Source organism: Gallinula chloropus (genome assembly GCF_964237585.1).
Source record: "Gallinula chloropus genome assembly, chromosome: 1".
Classification (NCBI taxonomy): Eukaryota; Metazoa; Chordata; class Aves; order Gruiformes; family Rallidae; genus Gallinula; species Gallinula chloropus.
In genome coordinates, this window is record NC_140085.1 from 140891608 (window position 1) to 140905904 (window position 14297).

The following is a 14297-nucleotide window of genomic DNA, read 5'->3' on the forward strand; positions in this document are numbered from 1 at the left end:
CCTATGACAGAAGAAAAAACACACCTATATGAAACCTGAGTTTTCTTGCTACAAGTAAGAGACAATTTGGTTTCAAAATTTCTAAGCAAACACACACAAGGTATAACCCTCATTACTAATTCTAAGATACACCTCTCTGGCAAATCTAAGTATAAATCCCTTTACAACACTTAGTAACTAGGTACTGTAAAGCATCAAACACTAGAAAAATCATTCTGAGCTTTTCAAATTAGAGAGAAACATTTTCAGCACTAGTGTGACTTGCTTCAGAGATGTTTCCTCAACTCTGCAGTAGCCCCAGACAAAAGGCATAAAGTGTCCAGTCCTTTATCACACACTCAGTGAAGCACGAGCCTTCCTATCCCCATCTGTACAGTTATGCATCGAATTTAATTCTTCCATTGCTGAGCATTTCAGCAACAAAATGGGAGAGGCAAGGAAACCTACAAAAGGCCAAAGAACTGCTGCAAGAAATAAACTACCACACACAGGGAAGAAATGCAGAAGGGAGAAACAGAATAGTTTTTTATAAAGGGTCCTAAAGGCAAGCCTGTCTCTCCTCTGAGGAATACTGTGGCCCTCAAAGAGGAAACAAATGCCTCCGAACTGCTGCATGCTGTGGCTCAGACACAGCTGAGTGCCCCAAACCCCTTGCTACCCCTCCACTCCCAGCAGGATGGGAGGACAGATAGACAGAAGCCCCCGTGGGGTGGGACAGTGTAGGGAGAAGGGAATGACAGCAACAGCGCTGGGGACAGAGCTCACACACAGCGGTAACACACAGCACTGTACCGATGTGGCAACCAGCATCACATCAGACCACACTCCGGATGTCCTGGAGCCATGCGGACCCAGCCCTCCACAACCAGTCCCTTTTGCGGGGGCATGACCTCACATGGTGCGTCAAACACCCCCAGCCAGCTCAGATCACCTGTGCTCCCTCCTAGCCGGAACCAGGACACCACATTAAAGGTATCTGCTGCTTTCAACACCAGTACAAGTTTCCACGGAATCACAGAAAGACTCAAGTTAGGAGGGACTGTTTGAGATCATCTAATCTAACCCCATCTGCTCAAGCTGAGTTGGCCAGAGCAGGCTGCCCAGCGGTGCCACATGTGACCAGCACCCTGGTAACGTGGTTAGCAGACAAGGCAAGCTGCCATTCTCTGTGACTGAGCAGATCATGTATTCATTCCCTCTCCCTCACTATCAGACCCTACAGGCCGTGTGAACCAAGTAGACAAATGAAATAGATTTCTTCTTCCCCTCCCCACCAGCCACAAGGTTCCTGGGTGATTGCTCCCTGGTAAGGGAAGGTCCCAAGCGCCCAGACAGCCAGGTGGTGATGACTCATCACAGACCAGGGAAGCATAACAGCATGCAGAGCACTGCCCATAAAATCAATCACTTGGGAGGCCTAAGTGGTGAACTTGACTGGAGCTGCTGGTGGACAGTGAGATCCGTGACTTCCCTGTCACAGATCTCACTGGTGGCAAGAATGCCTTCACAGTCACCAGCTTCCTCTGAGGACTGAGCTGAGTAATTCATTATGACTTTCAAGTCTAGATTATGATTGCTGTATTGATACAACAAAACACATACAAAGATCTGACCCAATCTACAGAGGGTCCAGGTGATTAAAAAGCGTAAGTTAAATTGTACAACATTCTGTATTACTCAGGTGATAAATCATAAATTGGATTATAAAATCTGGATTATGTTACTTATAGATTGTACTACATTGATTCTGCTTGTAGGAATCCTATGCCATTCTTAATCATAAATTCTGTGCTAAAGTAATCCTAACAACCTTGTGTTGCAGTTTTGTGTAGCTGTGCTGCCTAGATGGCTTTTGCAAGCAGCAGTTACAGTTTTTCCAGACTGTAAACACGGGCCAAAGTTGCAGCTGAGAGATAGTCACAGCGCCTCTGAGAATCACATATAGGAGAAAACAACCCAGAAGCAGCTGCATTTTTCCACTGGAGAAGGGAGCAAGAAGATGTAATGAGTTGTGCAGACACCAAGGCCAGGGAGGGCAGGGAGGAAGCGACCCAGGTGCCAGAGAGAAAGATGTCCCTGCAGCCCGTGGAGAAACCCATGGTGGAGTGAGTGTCCCCCCACAGCCCATGGAAAAGGCTGAGACCCCACCTGCAGCCCATGGAGAGGCTCCATGCTGGATGGAGCAGGTAGAGACATACAGGAGATGCTGTGACCCTACGTCAGAGCAAGCCTCTGCCAGCATTTGCAGCCCATGGAGAGAAACAGAAACACAGAGATGAGTGAGAGAGAGATTTGCACCGGAACAGGTTTGCTGGGGGAGGCTGGTGACCCCATGTAGGACTGGGACTGAGAGACATTGTGATTTATGACTGCCCACCATAGCAGTGACCCACGCCAGGGCAGCTGGTGAATAGATGAAGCCCTGGGGGAAGAGACTCACATTGGAGAAGTTTGTGGAGGACTGTGTCCCGTGGGTGAGACCCCACAGTGCAGCAGGGGTAGGGTGTGGAATGAATGCCCCCCCAACCCCGGGCTGAGAAGGAAACCAACTTGCAAGGAACTGACCAAAGCCCCCATTTTCCCAGTCCCTGTCCCCCCCATGCCACAATGGGGGCAGGGAAGAAGGGAGTGAAATCACGTCTAGAGTGAAGTCTGCTAAGAAGGGAGAGGGGGAGGAGTTTAGAGGAGTTTTAAGATCTGGAAAAAGAAAACAGCTCATGAAGAAGTGACTGAGAATCCCATTTTCTCAGTCCCTGCCCCCCTGTGCCACGACTGGGGGGAAGAAGGGAGCAAGATCATGGCTAAAGGAAAGTCTGCTTAGAATGGAGGGGTGGGGGGAAGGTGCTACTGAGAACCCCATTTCCCCAGTCCCTGCCCCCACCTGAAGAAGGGAGCAAAAACCCTGACTAAAGTCTGCTAAGGAGGGAGTGGTGGGGAGAAAGTGTTTTAAGATCTGGTTGCTTTGTCTTAAGATTTGGTCACACTCCCAGCTCCAGTTTCTTCACTGTTCTTTGTAGTGTAGTGTAATAAAGTAGGTAGTTTCTCTCTTCTTCACTCTGTGTTGAGTCTGTTTTGCCCACGTCATTGATGACAGAGTGGTCTCTCCCTGTCCTTATTTTGACTCCTGAGCCTCTTAATACATATTATCTCCCCTGTCCAACTAAGAAGGGGACAAATAGACTGATTTTGGGGGGTATCTAGCCTCCAGCCAGGGCTAAACCACCACAGACTGCTATAAACAAACAACATAAAAAGGCAAGATGAGGACTCAAACAGATACCTAGTAATATTCTCTACTCTCATTACTACTTTCACTACTATTAGCATTTGTTTTCCAAAAATATTTTTTTAAACCACAATAGTCCCATATGGCACTACCTCTCAACTAAAGCAGTAAGAGACATTTCCATCTTATTTATGGAAAAGATGACACACCTACAACTCTCTTGAAAATAACAAGATACCTTGCTCTTGCTTCTGCTGAAAAAGAAATTTATTTAATCCTCAAGCGTTTCTATCACCTAATAACCATGGTAAACAAAAACAGTTGCTTCAACTTTTTTTCTATATTAATACTGCCTTAATACTAGTCACAACATATCAAGTAAGTGAAACAAGCTGACAGGCAGCGTTGTCAAAAGTACTTAACTCTGGGTAAGTAACTCTAGAAGCTTTTTTAGAGTCAGTTTATCGAAAAACAAACAAGGAATTTCAGAATTCACTGGATTTAGAATTAAAGAAAAAAAAAAAGAGACAAAGATCATCTCACACAGGAACTACTAATTCCTTCCATCGGTAAAACGCTTCACTAGGCTAGCATGTTACAATACTGCTCCAAAACAAAAGTTACTTTGTTTTTTTAGCATGCAGAATAGCACTTCTAAGGCAACTGAAGAACCTTCCTTTTTGTGCATCAGGACAGGTGAGAAGGTTACAGAGCTGTAATACACTCAGGCTGATAACAATAATCACATCTTTCCACCTTCCAGAGTGCCTACCGTATCATGAGTGCTATTCAGGACTAATTTAGTCAGGAAAGAAGTGCCAGATTAGTAATTCATATGGCCAGACACATATCGGATCGTTTCTGTCAAAAATTAGCCCAAGTGCTACTATGCTTCTGAAATGAAGAAAGCCATGTTGGCAAATTCATTCTCTGTGGGAATTTCTACAGCAGCTGGTCTTTGAGAGATGCTCAATTAAAGCAAGGTTGATGGCTGCCACTTGACAAATCTATTCAGAGGTGGCAAATACAGTGGGAAAAAAAGCACAGAAGCAACTGTGAGAACACTGCAGAAAATGTTATAATGTTATAATTAGCCAAGAAGCTCTCAAACAGGAAAAGAGTATTGCAAAGGTATGAATTTTTCTTAACAATCCTCAAGAAATGAGATACTATTGTTTTTACAATGAAAAAACCAGAAATGCATTTTTCTTCTATCATGAAATAACAAGTCGTAATTCAATAATACTGTCACTAAAACAGAATAAAATATTAAGTTATTAACTTAAAAATATCATCAGTAGTACACGATAGGATTTTTAAAAGGTCCTATCAACCAAGCACCAAGGAACCATTTGCCTGTTGCAACATCAGGTAATATTCTCCTCTATAAAGTTGCTATCAAAAGGACTCCTAAGAGAAAGCCATGTTCAGGCAGGTTGCAGTTAGCCAGCCCTAACAAAACTCTGAAAATAAATGTAACTTAGACACACACACAGAGAAAAAAAAAAGAAAAAAAGAAAATCCCACTGCTGCTAAAATGGGTCATTAAAGCACTAAAGTTCTCTTGTCAAAACTAGGCTTATTTTCCTAAAGGTAGAAAGTGGGACTCAGCTCCTGATAAGCAGCAAGAACTCTAGCCACGTTGGCTAGTAAGGTAAAAGTATATTGTTTATATGAAAGAGTCACGCAAAATCAAAGCTGTGCCTACCTCATCAAAGGTCTCCGTCATTTTTTGCATGACATCCTTCTTGTGCAAACTCTGAAACATCTCTGCTGTTACCATGCCTGGAGAAGTAAGGTTTTCAAAAGAAGAATTACTGACAATATTACATTAATCAAGTTCAAACCATAGCAAGGGCTTCATTTTAAATTTAGAAACCTCAAGAAAGGAACACACAGGCTGTTTATCTCTGTTTTCAGAAAACATACAGGGAGGCATAAATTCACAGAATCGCAGGCTGGTTTGGGTTGGAAGAGACCCTGAGGACCATCTAGTTCCACCCCACCTGCCATGGGCAAGGACATCCTCCACTAGCCCAGGTTGCCCAAAGCCCCATCCAACCTGGCCTTGAACACTGCCAGAGAGGAAGCAGCCACAGCTTCTCTGGGCAGCCTGTGCCAGGGCCTCACCACATAGTGACCACCTGGTCACCATCACTAGTTAAGACTTTTTTTCCTTACATCTAATCTAAACATACCCTCCTTCAGTTTAAAACTATTACCCCTTGTCCTATCACTACATGCCCTTGCAAGAAATCCCTCTTCAGCTTTCAGTTAAATTATTTTTTAGTATAAAACACTGATGAACCAAAACTGAAACTCACACTAGAGAAATCTGCCCTGTGCTGTTTGGCACATCTGTTCTCTCTATTCACTCATTTGCTTCAAGGATTTACTAAAATTTTGCCAACTAGTAGTCAAAGACAGCAAAACATTTTGTATAAAAGACGTCACATTAGTCAAAAATCTGGAAAAAAAATTTTCAAGTGTAAAAGGCACATTCCAGCTGTTTAAATGCACTCAGAATTTGCAAACTAATACAACAGTCTTCTTAAAACTCTTACTTGCCATTCTGAAGCATTTCACTAGCAAACCATTCCTAGAAGTCACTGTGCCAATGTTTGTTATGAAAGACAGCTTCACAACCCTCTAGTAAAAGTAACCACAATGAGGCAAAAGATTCCTTTCCTAGCCACCAAAGCAGGTGCTAGCAAATTTGCTAGTTGTTTATTTTCAAAGATAAGAGCAAAACAAAAGGGACTAGGAAATTACAGAACAAATGGCAATCTAAACAGTGGATTTTAATTACAATGGTCAACAAAAACATCTTCCCTATGCAGGGATTCTGCCACTTCAGAAACCCGACCTTGCAAACCATGTTCAAACACAGCTCAGAGTTGGCATACTGTAAACACAGGAGTCACAGAATTTAACCAGCGACATTCTTTCCTGTTAGTACTGCCCATCTGGAGTTTGTCTTAGCAAATAGTACAGATCATGAGTACATGATTTACTAAAAAGAAAAATCCCACTTTAGAAAGCACACTGCAGAGTATTCTCATCCCCAAACAATGGAAAGGGCTACAAAGAGGGTAACGTACCTTGACAGCCTGAGCACTGAATGAAGAAGTTGATCAGATCAAGCAGTGCCACATTCCTGTCTTGTTTATAAGCTTCAACCCAGTCATCTACTACAGACTGGAACAGATTAAACAAACTCATTAGTCAGGAGCTGAACACAGCATGCTGCACTCCACTGAGGACACCCACAATGAAGACACCAACTATCATTGTTCCATCTCCATTAAATTACAAAAATGGGAATAAACTCCACATTATTTAATTCCATTTCTAAAGCCAATGCAAAAGATTCCTTCTGGGGCAGAACGAAGTCTTCACCTGTTCACTCACACGTTCTGCTCTGGGCAATGTTGCCATTCACAGAAACAGGGAAAATACCCTGAGCTTTAATCATTTTAATATACAAAAAGCCAACCCAAAACATCCTCCTGATTTCTTGTCGGTGCTGAGGTAGCAGTTTTACCTCTGTACTGCTTTTGGTTGGGAAAGTTAATTTTCATCACAGTGTCTGGTACAGGGCTGTGTTTTGGAGCTGTGCTGGAAACAGGGTTGGTAACACAGAGATGTTTTTGTTACTGCTGAGCAGTGCCCACACAGAGCCAAGGCCCTCACCCTGCTTCTCACCCCATCCCACCAGTGAGTAGGCTGGGGGTGCAAAAAGAGTTGGGAGGGAACACAGCCAGGGCAACTGACCCTGACTGGGCAACGGGATGCTCCGTACCATATGATGTCATGCTCAGCATATAAAATTGGGGGAAGAGGGAGTGAGTGGGATAGGTTGGAGTGATGGCATTTGTCTTTGCAAGTCACCATTACGCTTGATGGAACCCTGCTTTCCCAGAGGTGGCTGAACACCTGCCTGCCCATGGGAAGAGACAAATTAATGCCTTATCTTGCTTCGCTTCTGTGCATGACCTGCTTCTTTACCTATTAAAATTCTCTTTATCTCAATCCATAAGTTTTCTCACTTTAACCTTTCTGTTTCTTTCCCCCATCACACCAGAGGGGAGTGAGCAAGTGGCTGTGCTGGGGTTAAACAACAACTTAAACAGAAACATAACCCACCTCCGCGTCACCTAATAATTAAAACTATTAACGGTTCCTGGGAGTTTTTATCTCCGGCACCTGATTTGTGCAGGAATCTGAAACAGTTCACATGCTACTCTTAAGCTAAAGAAAAAAAAAAAACAAAACCAAACTCTCCAAATTTCTACAGCACTACAGCCTACAGTGTATGTGGCACAAACCTGCTGGGACAAGCCATGCAGGCTTTAACCCACCTGTAGTGCCCACAGATCTCATGACTTCTAGCAGCAGCCTGGACTCAAGCTCCTGCTTTTCCAAGCCTTTAACTTTTGCTTTGCACAGCAGAAGCTGCACTGAAGTTATACACAGCTATGGTATAGCAAATGTCCATCCACACAGACATCTTGGAAAAACTAAGGTTTTTGCATCCAAAATATTATTGTACTTTTCAGGTGTGCACACATACACTCAGCTCACAGGCACTACGTATAACCCTGCATAAAAATACTTGGAGTTCCAGGCTTTAATTCTTCACACACATAACAAACATAACATACCCCCTATGTTCACAGGATATAGGTAGGTGGGCTTCATCACTCTGAAAAAGGTTGCTACCTACACTGATGCACAGTGAACCTGCTGTCAAACATCATTAGAATGGGGGTAAAAAAATACACCAAAAAGCAAGGTCCCAGGAAAAAATGATGCCTGCTTTTCAGAATCCTGAACAGCCAAAATCCTCTACTGGTAAACCTTTCCTATATTTTTCCAAATCATTCTATTTTCATCTGTTCGGATACTGCTTTAGGAAGGAAGACTGGTTTAAGTACATACTTCCATCTTCTTTCTACGTATCTGACAGCTACTTTTTCACTAATTTCTTGAAAATGCACTCTTTAAGAGCCATGCTCATAAGAGTTTTCCAATCAAACGTGTTCCTCCCCCATTTACACCAAAACAGAACCATATTTCAATTCTCAGGAGTATAAGTAACTGAAATGACCACTGTTAATCCACCTTCCCTTCACCAACCCCTCTGAGAATTCAGAGCCAGAAATACCTGCATGGCCTGCTTCCCCATGCTAACCACTTCAAACAGGGTAACTGCCTCAACCACTTCTCCATTCTGCAGCTGGCTCACTCGTCTGCTGCCAGAAGAATTCCTCCTTACGTTTTCACACTGCTTCCGGACCTTCCGTTTCTCTCTCTGAAACGAGTCAAGCACAGAAAGCGTGTTGAGCAAACTTGACCTGTAACATCCATCCACAGACACCTAAATTATCGCCTAATAACATGTTTGTTTTACTCCCGTTGTAACGGCTTCCCCAGGGCGCTAGCTTCTAAGCCTCAAGGACAGCTGATAAAGCCTTATCCAACACGACCACACTAGAAGGGGATGAAAGAAAGGATTTACCAGTTTGAATTTTTTTCTCAACAGTGACTCGTAAGCACAGGAAGGTCTGAGGGGAAAGAAGCTTCTGAACAGTTGTGTGCTACCCGGAAGGCATTTCTCACGGCAGCTGTAATTCTGAAGAACAAACAGCAAGCACAGATGCTCTTCTAGATCTTTGCACTCACAACCTGCAAATTAACATCAGCTGCATACAATGCACAGCTAAGGAAGAACATATGCTGAAATGAACTGACTGTTCAAAAGACAGCATCAAGGCGCTCATGCCAATCAAATTTGGGAGGGGGGGTCAAGCTCTACCCAGTGACCAGATTTTAGATGCACTGTATTACGATACAGTAATGACCCCGTGCAGCGCTACAGGCTTGGGGAGAAAAATGGCTAGAAAGCTGCCTGGCAGAGAAGGAACTGGGGCTGTTGGTTGACTGATGAGTGAATATGAGCCAGCAGTGTGCCCAGGTGGCCAAGAAGGCCAATGGCATCTTGGCTTGTATCAGAAACAGCAAGGCCGGCGCAGGTTCACAGAAGTGATTGTGCCCCTGTACTCGGCATTGGTGAGGCTGCACCTCGAGTGCTGTGTTCAGTTCTGGGCCCCTCACTGCAGGACAGACATCGAGGCCCTGAAGAGTATCCAGAGAAGGGCAACCAAGCTGGTGAAGGGGCTGCTTTGGAGAGCAAACCTTACAGGGAGCAGCTGAGGAAGCTGGGGTTGTTTAGCCTGGAGAAGAAGGGGAACCTTACCGACTCCTACAGCTACCTGAAAGGAGGTTGTAGAGAGATGGGTGTTGGTCTCTTCCCCCAAGTGACAGGTGATAGGACCAGGGGGGATGGGGTCAAGCTGCACCAGGGCAGGTTCGAGGAGGTGGTTGACTCACCAACCCTGCATGTATTTAAAAGACGAGTAGATGAGGTGTCAGGGAAATGGTTTAGTAGAGGACAGGTATGGATGGACTTGATCTCAACAGTCTTTTCCAATCTAGTGATTCTGTGATTGGTTTATGCAGTACTCGATTTGGTAACAACTGAATGAGACAGAAAATTAATTACATATTAATAATAAAAAAATTTTAAATGAAAATCAACTTACTGGTGTTTTCAGGTTGCCATTTCTCACACTGCTGCCATTCTGCACAGCAGACTCAGGCACAGTCTCATCATGGACAGCATTCTCTCTGAAGCATAACAAACATGCTGAAGGGGTTAGCAGTGACAACACAGAACTACACACTTCAGTACAAGCAACAGAAAAAAATAAAAGCATGAGTATTTTTAGTGAATCACGTGGAAGTTATGTCATTTTGTTACTAAAAAACCAAACCGATAAAGATAAATTTGGGCCCTTTTTTATACTATGGAGTTTCCTGTAAGATATAATACAGTTAGAAAACTAACAAAACTATCAAAGATATCAAGGAAGTAGAAAGTAAGTGAAACAGAAAACTGATGTTGACTTAAGGCAGTCTTTGTTGACTTAACAGCTTTGCACTACAGATCAATTACACAAGTATGCATTTACTTTGTGGGTGCCCTATGCAAAACAAGTTAGCAAAATTTCATGGATCTACAATTTAAAATGAGAGGAAGAAACTGTTTATAAAACTGTCTATAAAACATCCTGAATTTAAAAAAAAAGACACAAATTTAATTTACAGGTCATTGCTAATATGAAATAAAATGCACCTTCTGGGAGATCTGAAGCCATACATTTCCCTGTAATGAAATTATGCCAATTTTCATCCCTCCCAAGCTAACTATATGCTTTGCCAAAGGTCACGTTTGAGCAGACGAACTGGATCCCCCTTTTGCAGCAGGTCCAGCACCAGTAGCTGGCTGCTACAGCCTCCTTTTAAACTACAGTGGCCAGGACAGGCAGCCAGCTGACTTGTACTATAAAGAGGCAGAAAAAGAAAGTAAATACGAGAGTGTACAGTCACTTCCATTTTTGTGATACTGCAGCAATAAGAGAGTGTAGTAACATGTGACTTTTACAGAGGAGAAAAATATTCTATCATATTAAAGTCAGATACAGCTACTTTCCAATATCCAGTGTTGGCTAACCTAGATAATTAACTGTGCAATGGATGCAGAGCCAGTTTGACTCCAGTTAGGTTAATCAATGCCAGATAAGCACTGCTTTTCTTCTTCCAGCTGTTTGCATCAGACACTGCCTCTGCATATCAAATCCTGAGTCTGAATAGCATCAACTGCAGGACCAGGATTCTGACAGAAGATGATTAAGGGCCTGAAGCATCTCCCCTATGATGAAAGACTGAGTGAGCTGGGACTGTTCAGCCTACAGAAAAGAAGACTAAGGGGGGACCTTATTAATGTTTATAAATGTCTTAAGTATGGGATACATGGGGAAATGGCCAGCCCCTTTTCAGTGGTCTGTGGAGACAGGACAAGGGGCAATGGCTGTAAGTTGGAGCACAGGAAATTGCACACCAACATGTGGAAGAACTTTTTCACAGTGAGGGTGACAGAGCCCTGGCACAGGCTGCCCAGGGAGGTGGTGAAGTCTCCTTCTCTGGATATATTCAAGACCCATCTGGACGACTGTCTGTGCAATATGAGCTGGGAAGCTGCTTTGGCAGGGGGGTTGGACCCGATGATCTCTGGAGGTCCCGTCCAACCCCTACGATTCTGTGATTTTTACTTAAACACATCTCTTCTTACTTTTTGTATCTATTGGGACACTTTACCACAAGCAATACAGAGTTAGGCTTCCAAAAACTCCTATAAAAATTCTATATAAATGCCAAAAAAATCTACAAAATGTATTAAATTTCTAAATACTATCATGCACGTGCTTAACTCCCCTCCAGAGAAAAGCCCCATGAAAGTTAAAATTAAATGAATGCCTTGCCACAGAGAAGTTCAAAATGTGGCAGTGTTTGACAGACAGAAGCCAAGGAAATAATTCAGGATGAACCAATACTTACATCAATAGTCTGGACTTCAGTATGTTATAGAGAAGAGAGGGCTGAACTACAGGTCATAACTGAGTCAGCACGCTATATGCAATAGTTCACAAAAGTTTTCAAATTATTTCTCTGATTTGTAATTGTGAGCTATAATAAAAACTAAGTATTTCATGCACCAGAGACTTCCTGGTTGAAAAAGAAGCAGCAGCATGAGATAGGAGTACATATTGCTTTTCTGAGGCCAGCTAGCTCTTCCCTGATTCTTCTACAGACCATAAACAACCAAAAAGCATCCAAACGTGTTTGTCAGGGAGCTGCTTCTCCCCACGTGATTAAATCCTTTCACTCTTGATTTTCAAAGCAGATCACAACACTATAGGGCTGGACTAACATGTTCTTACTTGTGCTATTTCACTAGAACTTCAACTGAGATGCCAGCCAACACTGTGATAACTAATGTGTTACATGTTTCTGCATTATACTTCAATACAACTCTCAATACACTTCCAAACAATATTCCTGAATGGTTTACATGTGCTGTTTAGCAACTTGTTCCATCCTGTAATGAAAATGAATGTATTTCATTTGAGTACAGCATCATAATTGAGTCTAAGTTAAATTAAAGCATTTAAATAACAAAAAAATAAGACTGCTGTGGGACTATTCAAATACTTGTCTGATCATGTACCATTTTTAATATCTCTGTCTAGAATATACTTCTTTGAAGCTTTAACTCATGTGTCTCTTTCCCAAGAGCATCCCGAAGGGTGGCACTACAGATGGTATCTACTGGCCCTGTGCTGCTTTCATCGGGCCAAAGGGCTCAACAAAGTAAGTGAATGACGTGGAACATACCAAAGCTCAGCAAGACTACAAGAACAAAAAGAATTCCTTGTGTTGGGCTAACCATGCCAGACAAAACAACATCTGTGTGATGAAGCCCAGTTAAGAGTAATTTTTACACACACACACACACACTAAACATCTGTGTTAAGCACTCAACAAAAACCTAAAGCGAGCACTAAACACCAATGCTAGAAATCCATTTAGTTTCCAAACTGCTTTGGTTACAAGTGCACCACAGAACACAGCAACACCATGCTGCAAGAAGCCTACACATAAGCAGTAATTTTTTCTTTTTTTTAAATCAAGATACTACTGATACTCTAAATACTAATGTTCCTCCTCACTCTACCCCTTCACGTATCCCCCAGTAATGCCGATGTTTCCAGTAAGGCTACACATAAGGCAGGTACTTAAACATTCTCAGGAGCTCGACCAAAGCCTAGGCATTGAACCATATGAAACAACTTAGAAATTAAATGAGCTATTTTAATAGGAGTTTTTATGTGCACTACTAAATTTCTACTGAAGAAATTGTAATAAAAATTAATACCAGCCTCCTATCTTCTTAAGCAAAACAGAAACCGCTGTTATCTCATTGAGGAGGATGTGATTGTTAGCAGTTAACTCCTCTTAACGTACTTCCAACTACTGGAGTGCAACAGCAGGTTTGAAAAATTTTGAACTAGGGTTGTTTTTTTTCCCCTCCCCCTCATTTGTTTAAAACTTACCCAGCATCTTTGCATACCTAAATTCACTGGTAGGAAACAGACATCAGCCATGTACTTTGTTTCCATCAGTAAGAAAGCACAGGCAGAATTCCATGCTTACCCTAATTTTCACCCTTACACCCTGTTAACAGAAGGCTCACAACGCTCATTTTTACCTCACATTCCTTACACAATATGGTCCTTTCACTACTACCTGAAGCATTAGTGATGAGATAAAAACAGATGAATTAGTAAGGAAGAAAAACCCTTCATCCAGTACTCAAACACTGAGCTTCCAAGCTCAGTTTTCTCATCTTAAACATGTGGGGCAGATTTAGTGACAGACACTTAAAAAAAGCACCTCTCTAAGAGATAGATAATAAAGAACAATCCATGTTATTGGAAAAATCCTACCTGCAGATTTTTAAAATTATCAGTTTCAATACAACTGCTTCATCTTTTAGAAGCAACATAAGAAGCTCAGTTAAATAATTGCCAGGCAACTTCCTGGCACTTTGGAAATGAAGAGGTTGGCTTCAGATGAAACACACTGGAAAGAACATATGGGAAGCTATATTAATTGTCATCACAGTCTATGAAGAATAAACCTCTCAGCTTTTATTAGTGTTTAATGCAACGAAACGCCTGGGGGAGGCTTGTTCAGAAGGCAACAAGATCAGAGAAGGTTGGGCTGCAATGAGCCCAAAGCATTCAGTACTGGGCACCTAAGAAACTTCACCCTAAAACTGGACAAGATACAACCAAACATTTTAACTTCTCCTTTTATTTAGATCTGCTCTTTCTACTTCCAACACAGTTCTGTAAACGGTGAGAGAAATGCATTTGGTTTATAGGTCATCTCAGCTGATGACTGAGAAAGTACACTATGAAAGGGAGAAGACTTGACATATCCCTGACAAAAACAGCTATAGAGAAGCAATGCCTGCCCCCACCACTGCCAACAGGGAGACTACAGATTGCTTAGCACTCCTCCCCAAATTCACAGCTGAAGTGAACACATGCACTGCCTGTTAATCTGCCCATTATTTTTTTTCCATTTGCACTGTAGCGAATAA

General features: G+C 42.5%; 1 protein-coding gene across 1 annotated transcript in view; it reads right to left on the minus strand.

Annotated features, from left to right (window-relative positions):
* LOC311189564 (cohesin subunit SA-2-like) overlaps positions 1–14297 on the minus strand; it is a 66498-nt gene that overhangs the window by 51808 nt on the left and 393 nt on the right. Inside the window, exons 2-5 of the mRNA XM_084261236.1 lie at positions 9832–9916; positions 8394–8540; positions 6328–6424; positions 4935–5011 (exon numbers count right to left, since the gene is read on the minus strand). Coding sequence (XP_084117362.1) covers positions 4935–5011; positions 6328–6424; positions 8394–8540; positions 9832–9916 — 406 coding nt within the window. The remainder of the gene's footprint in view (positions 1–4934; positions 5012–6327; positions 6425–8393; positions 8541–9831; positions 9917–14297) is intronic.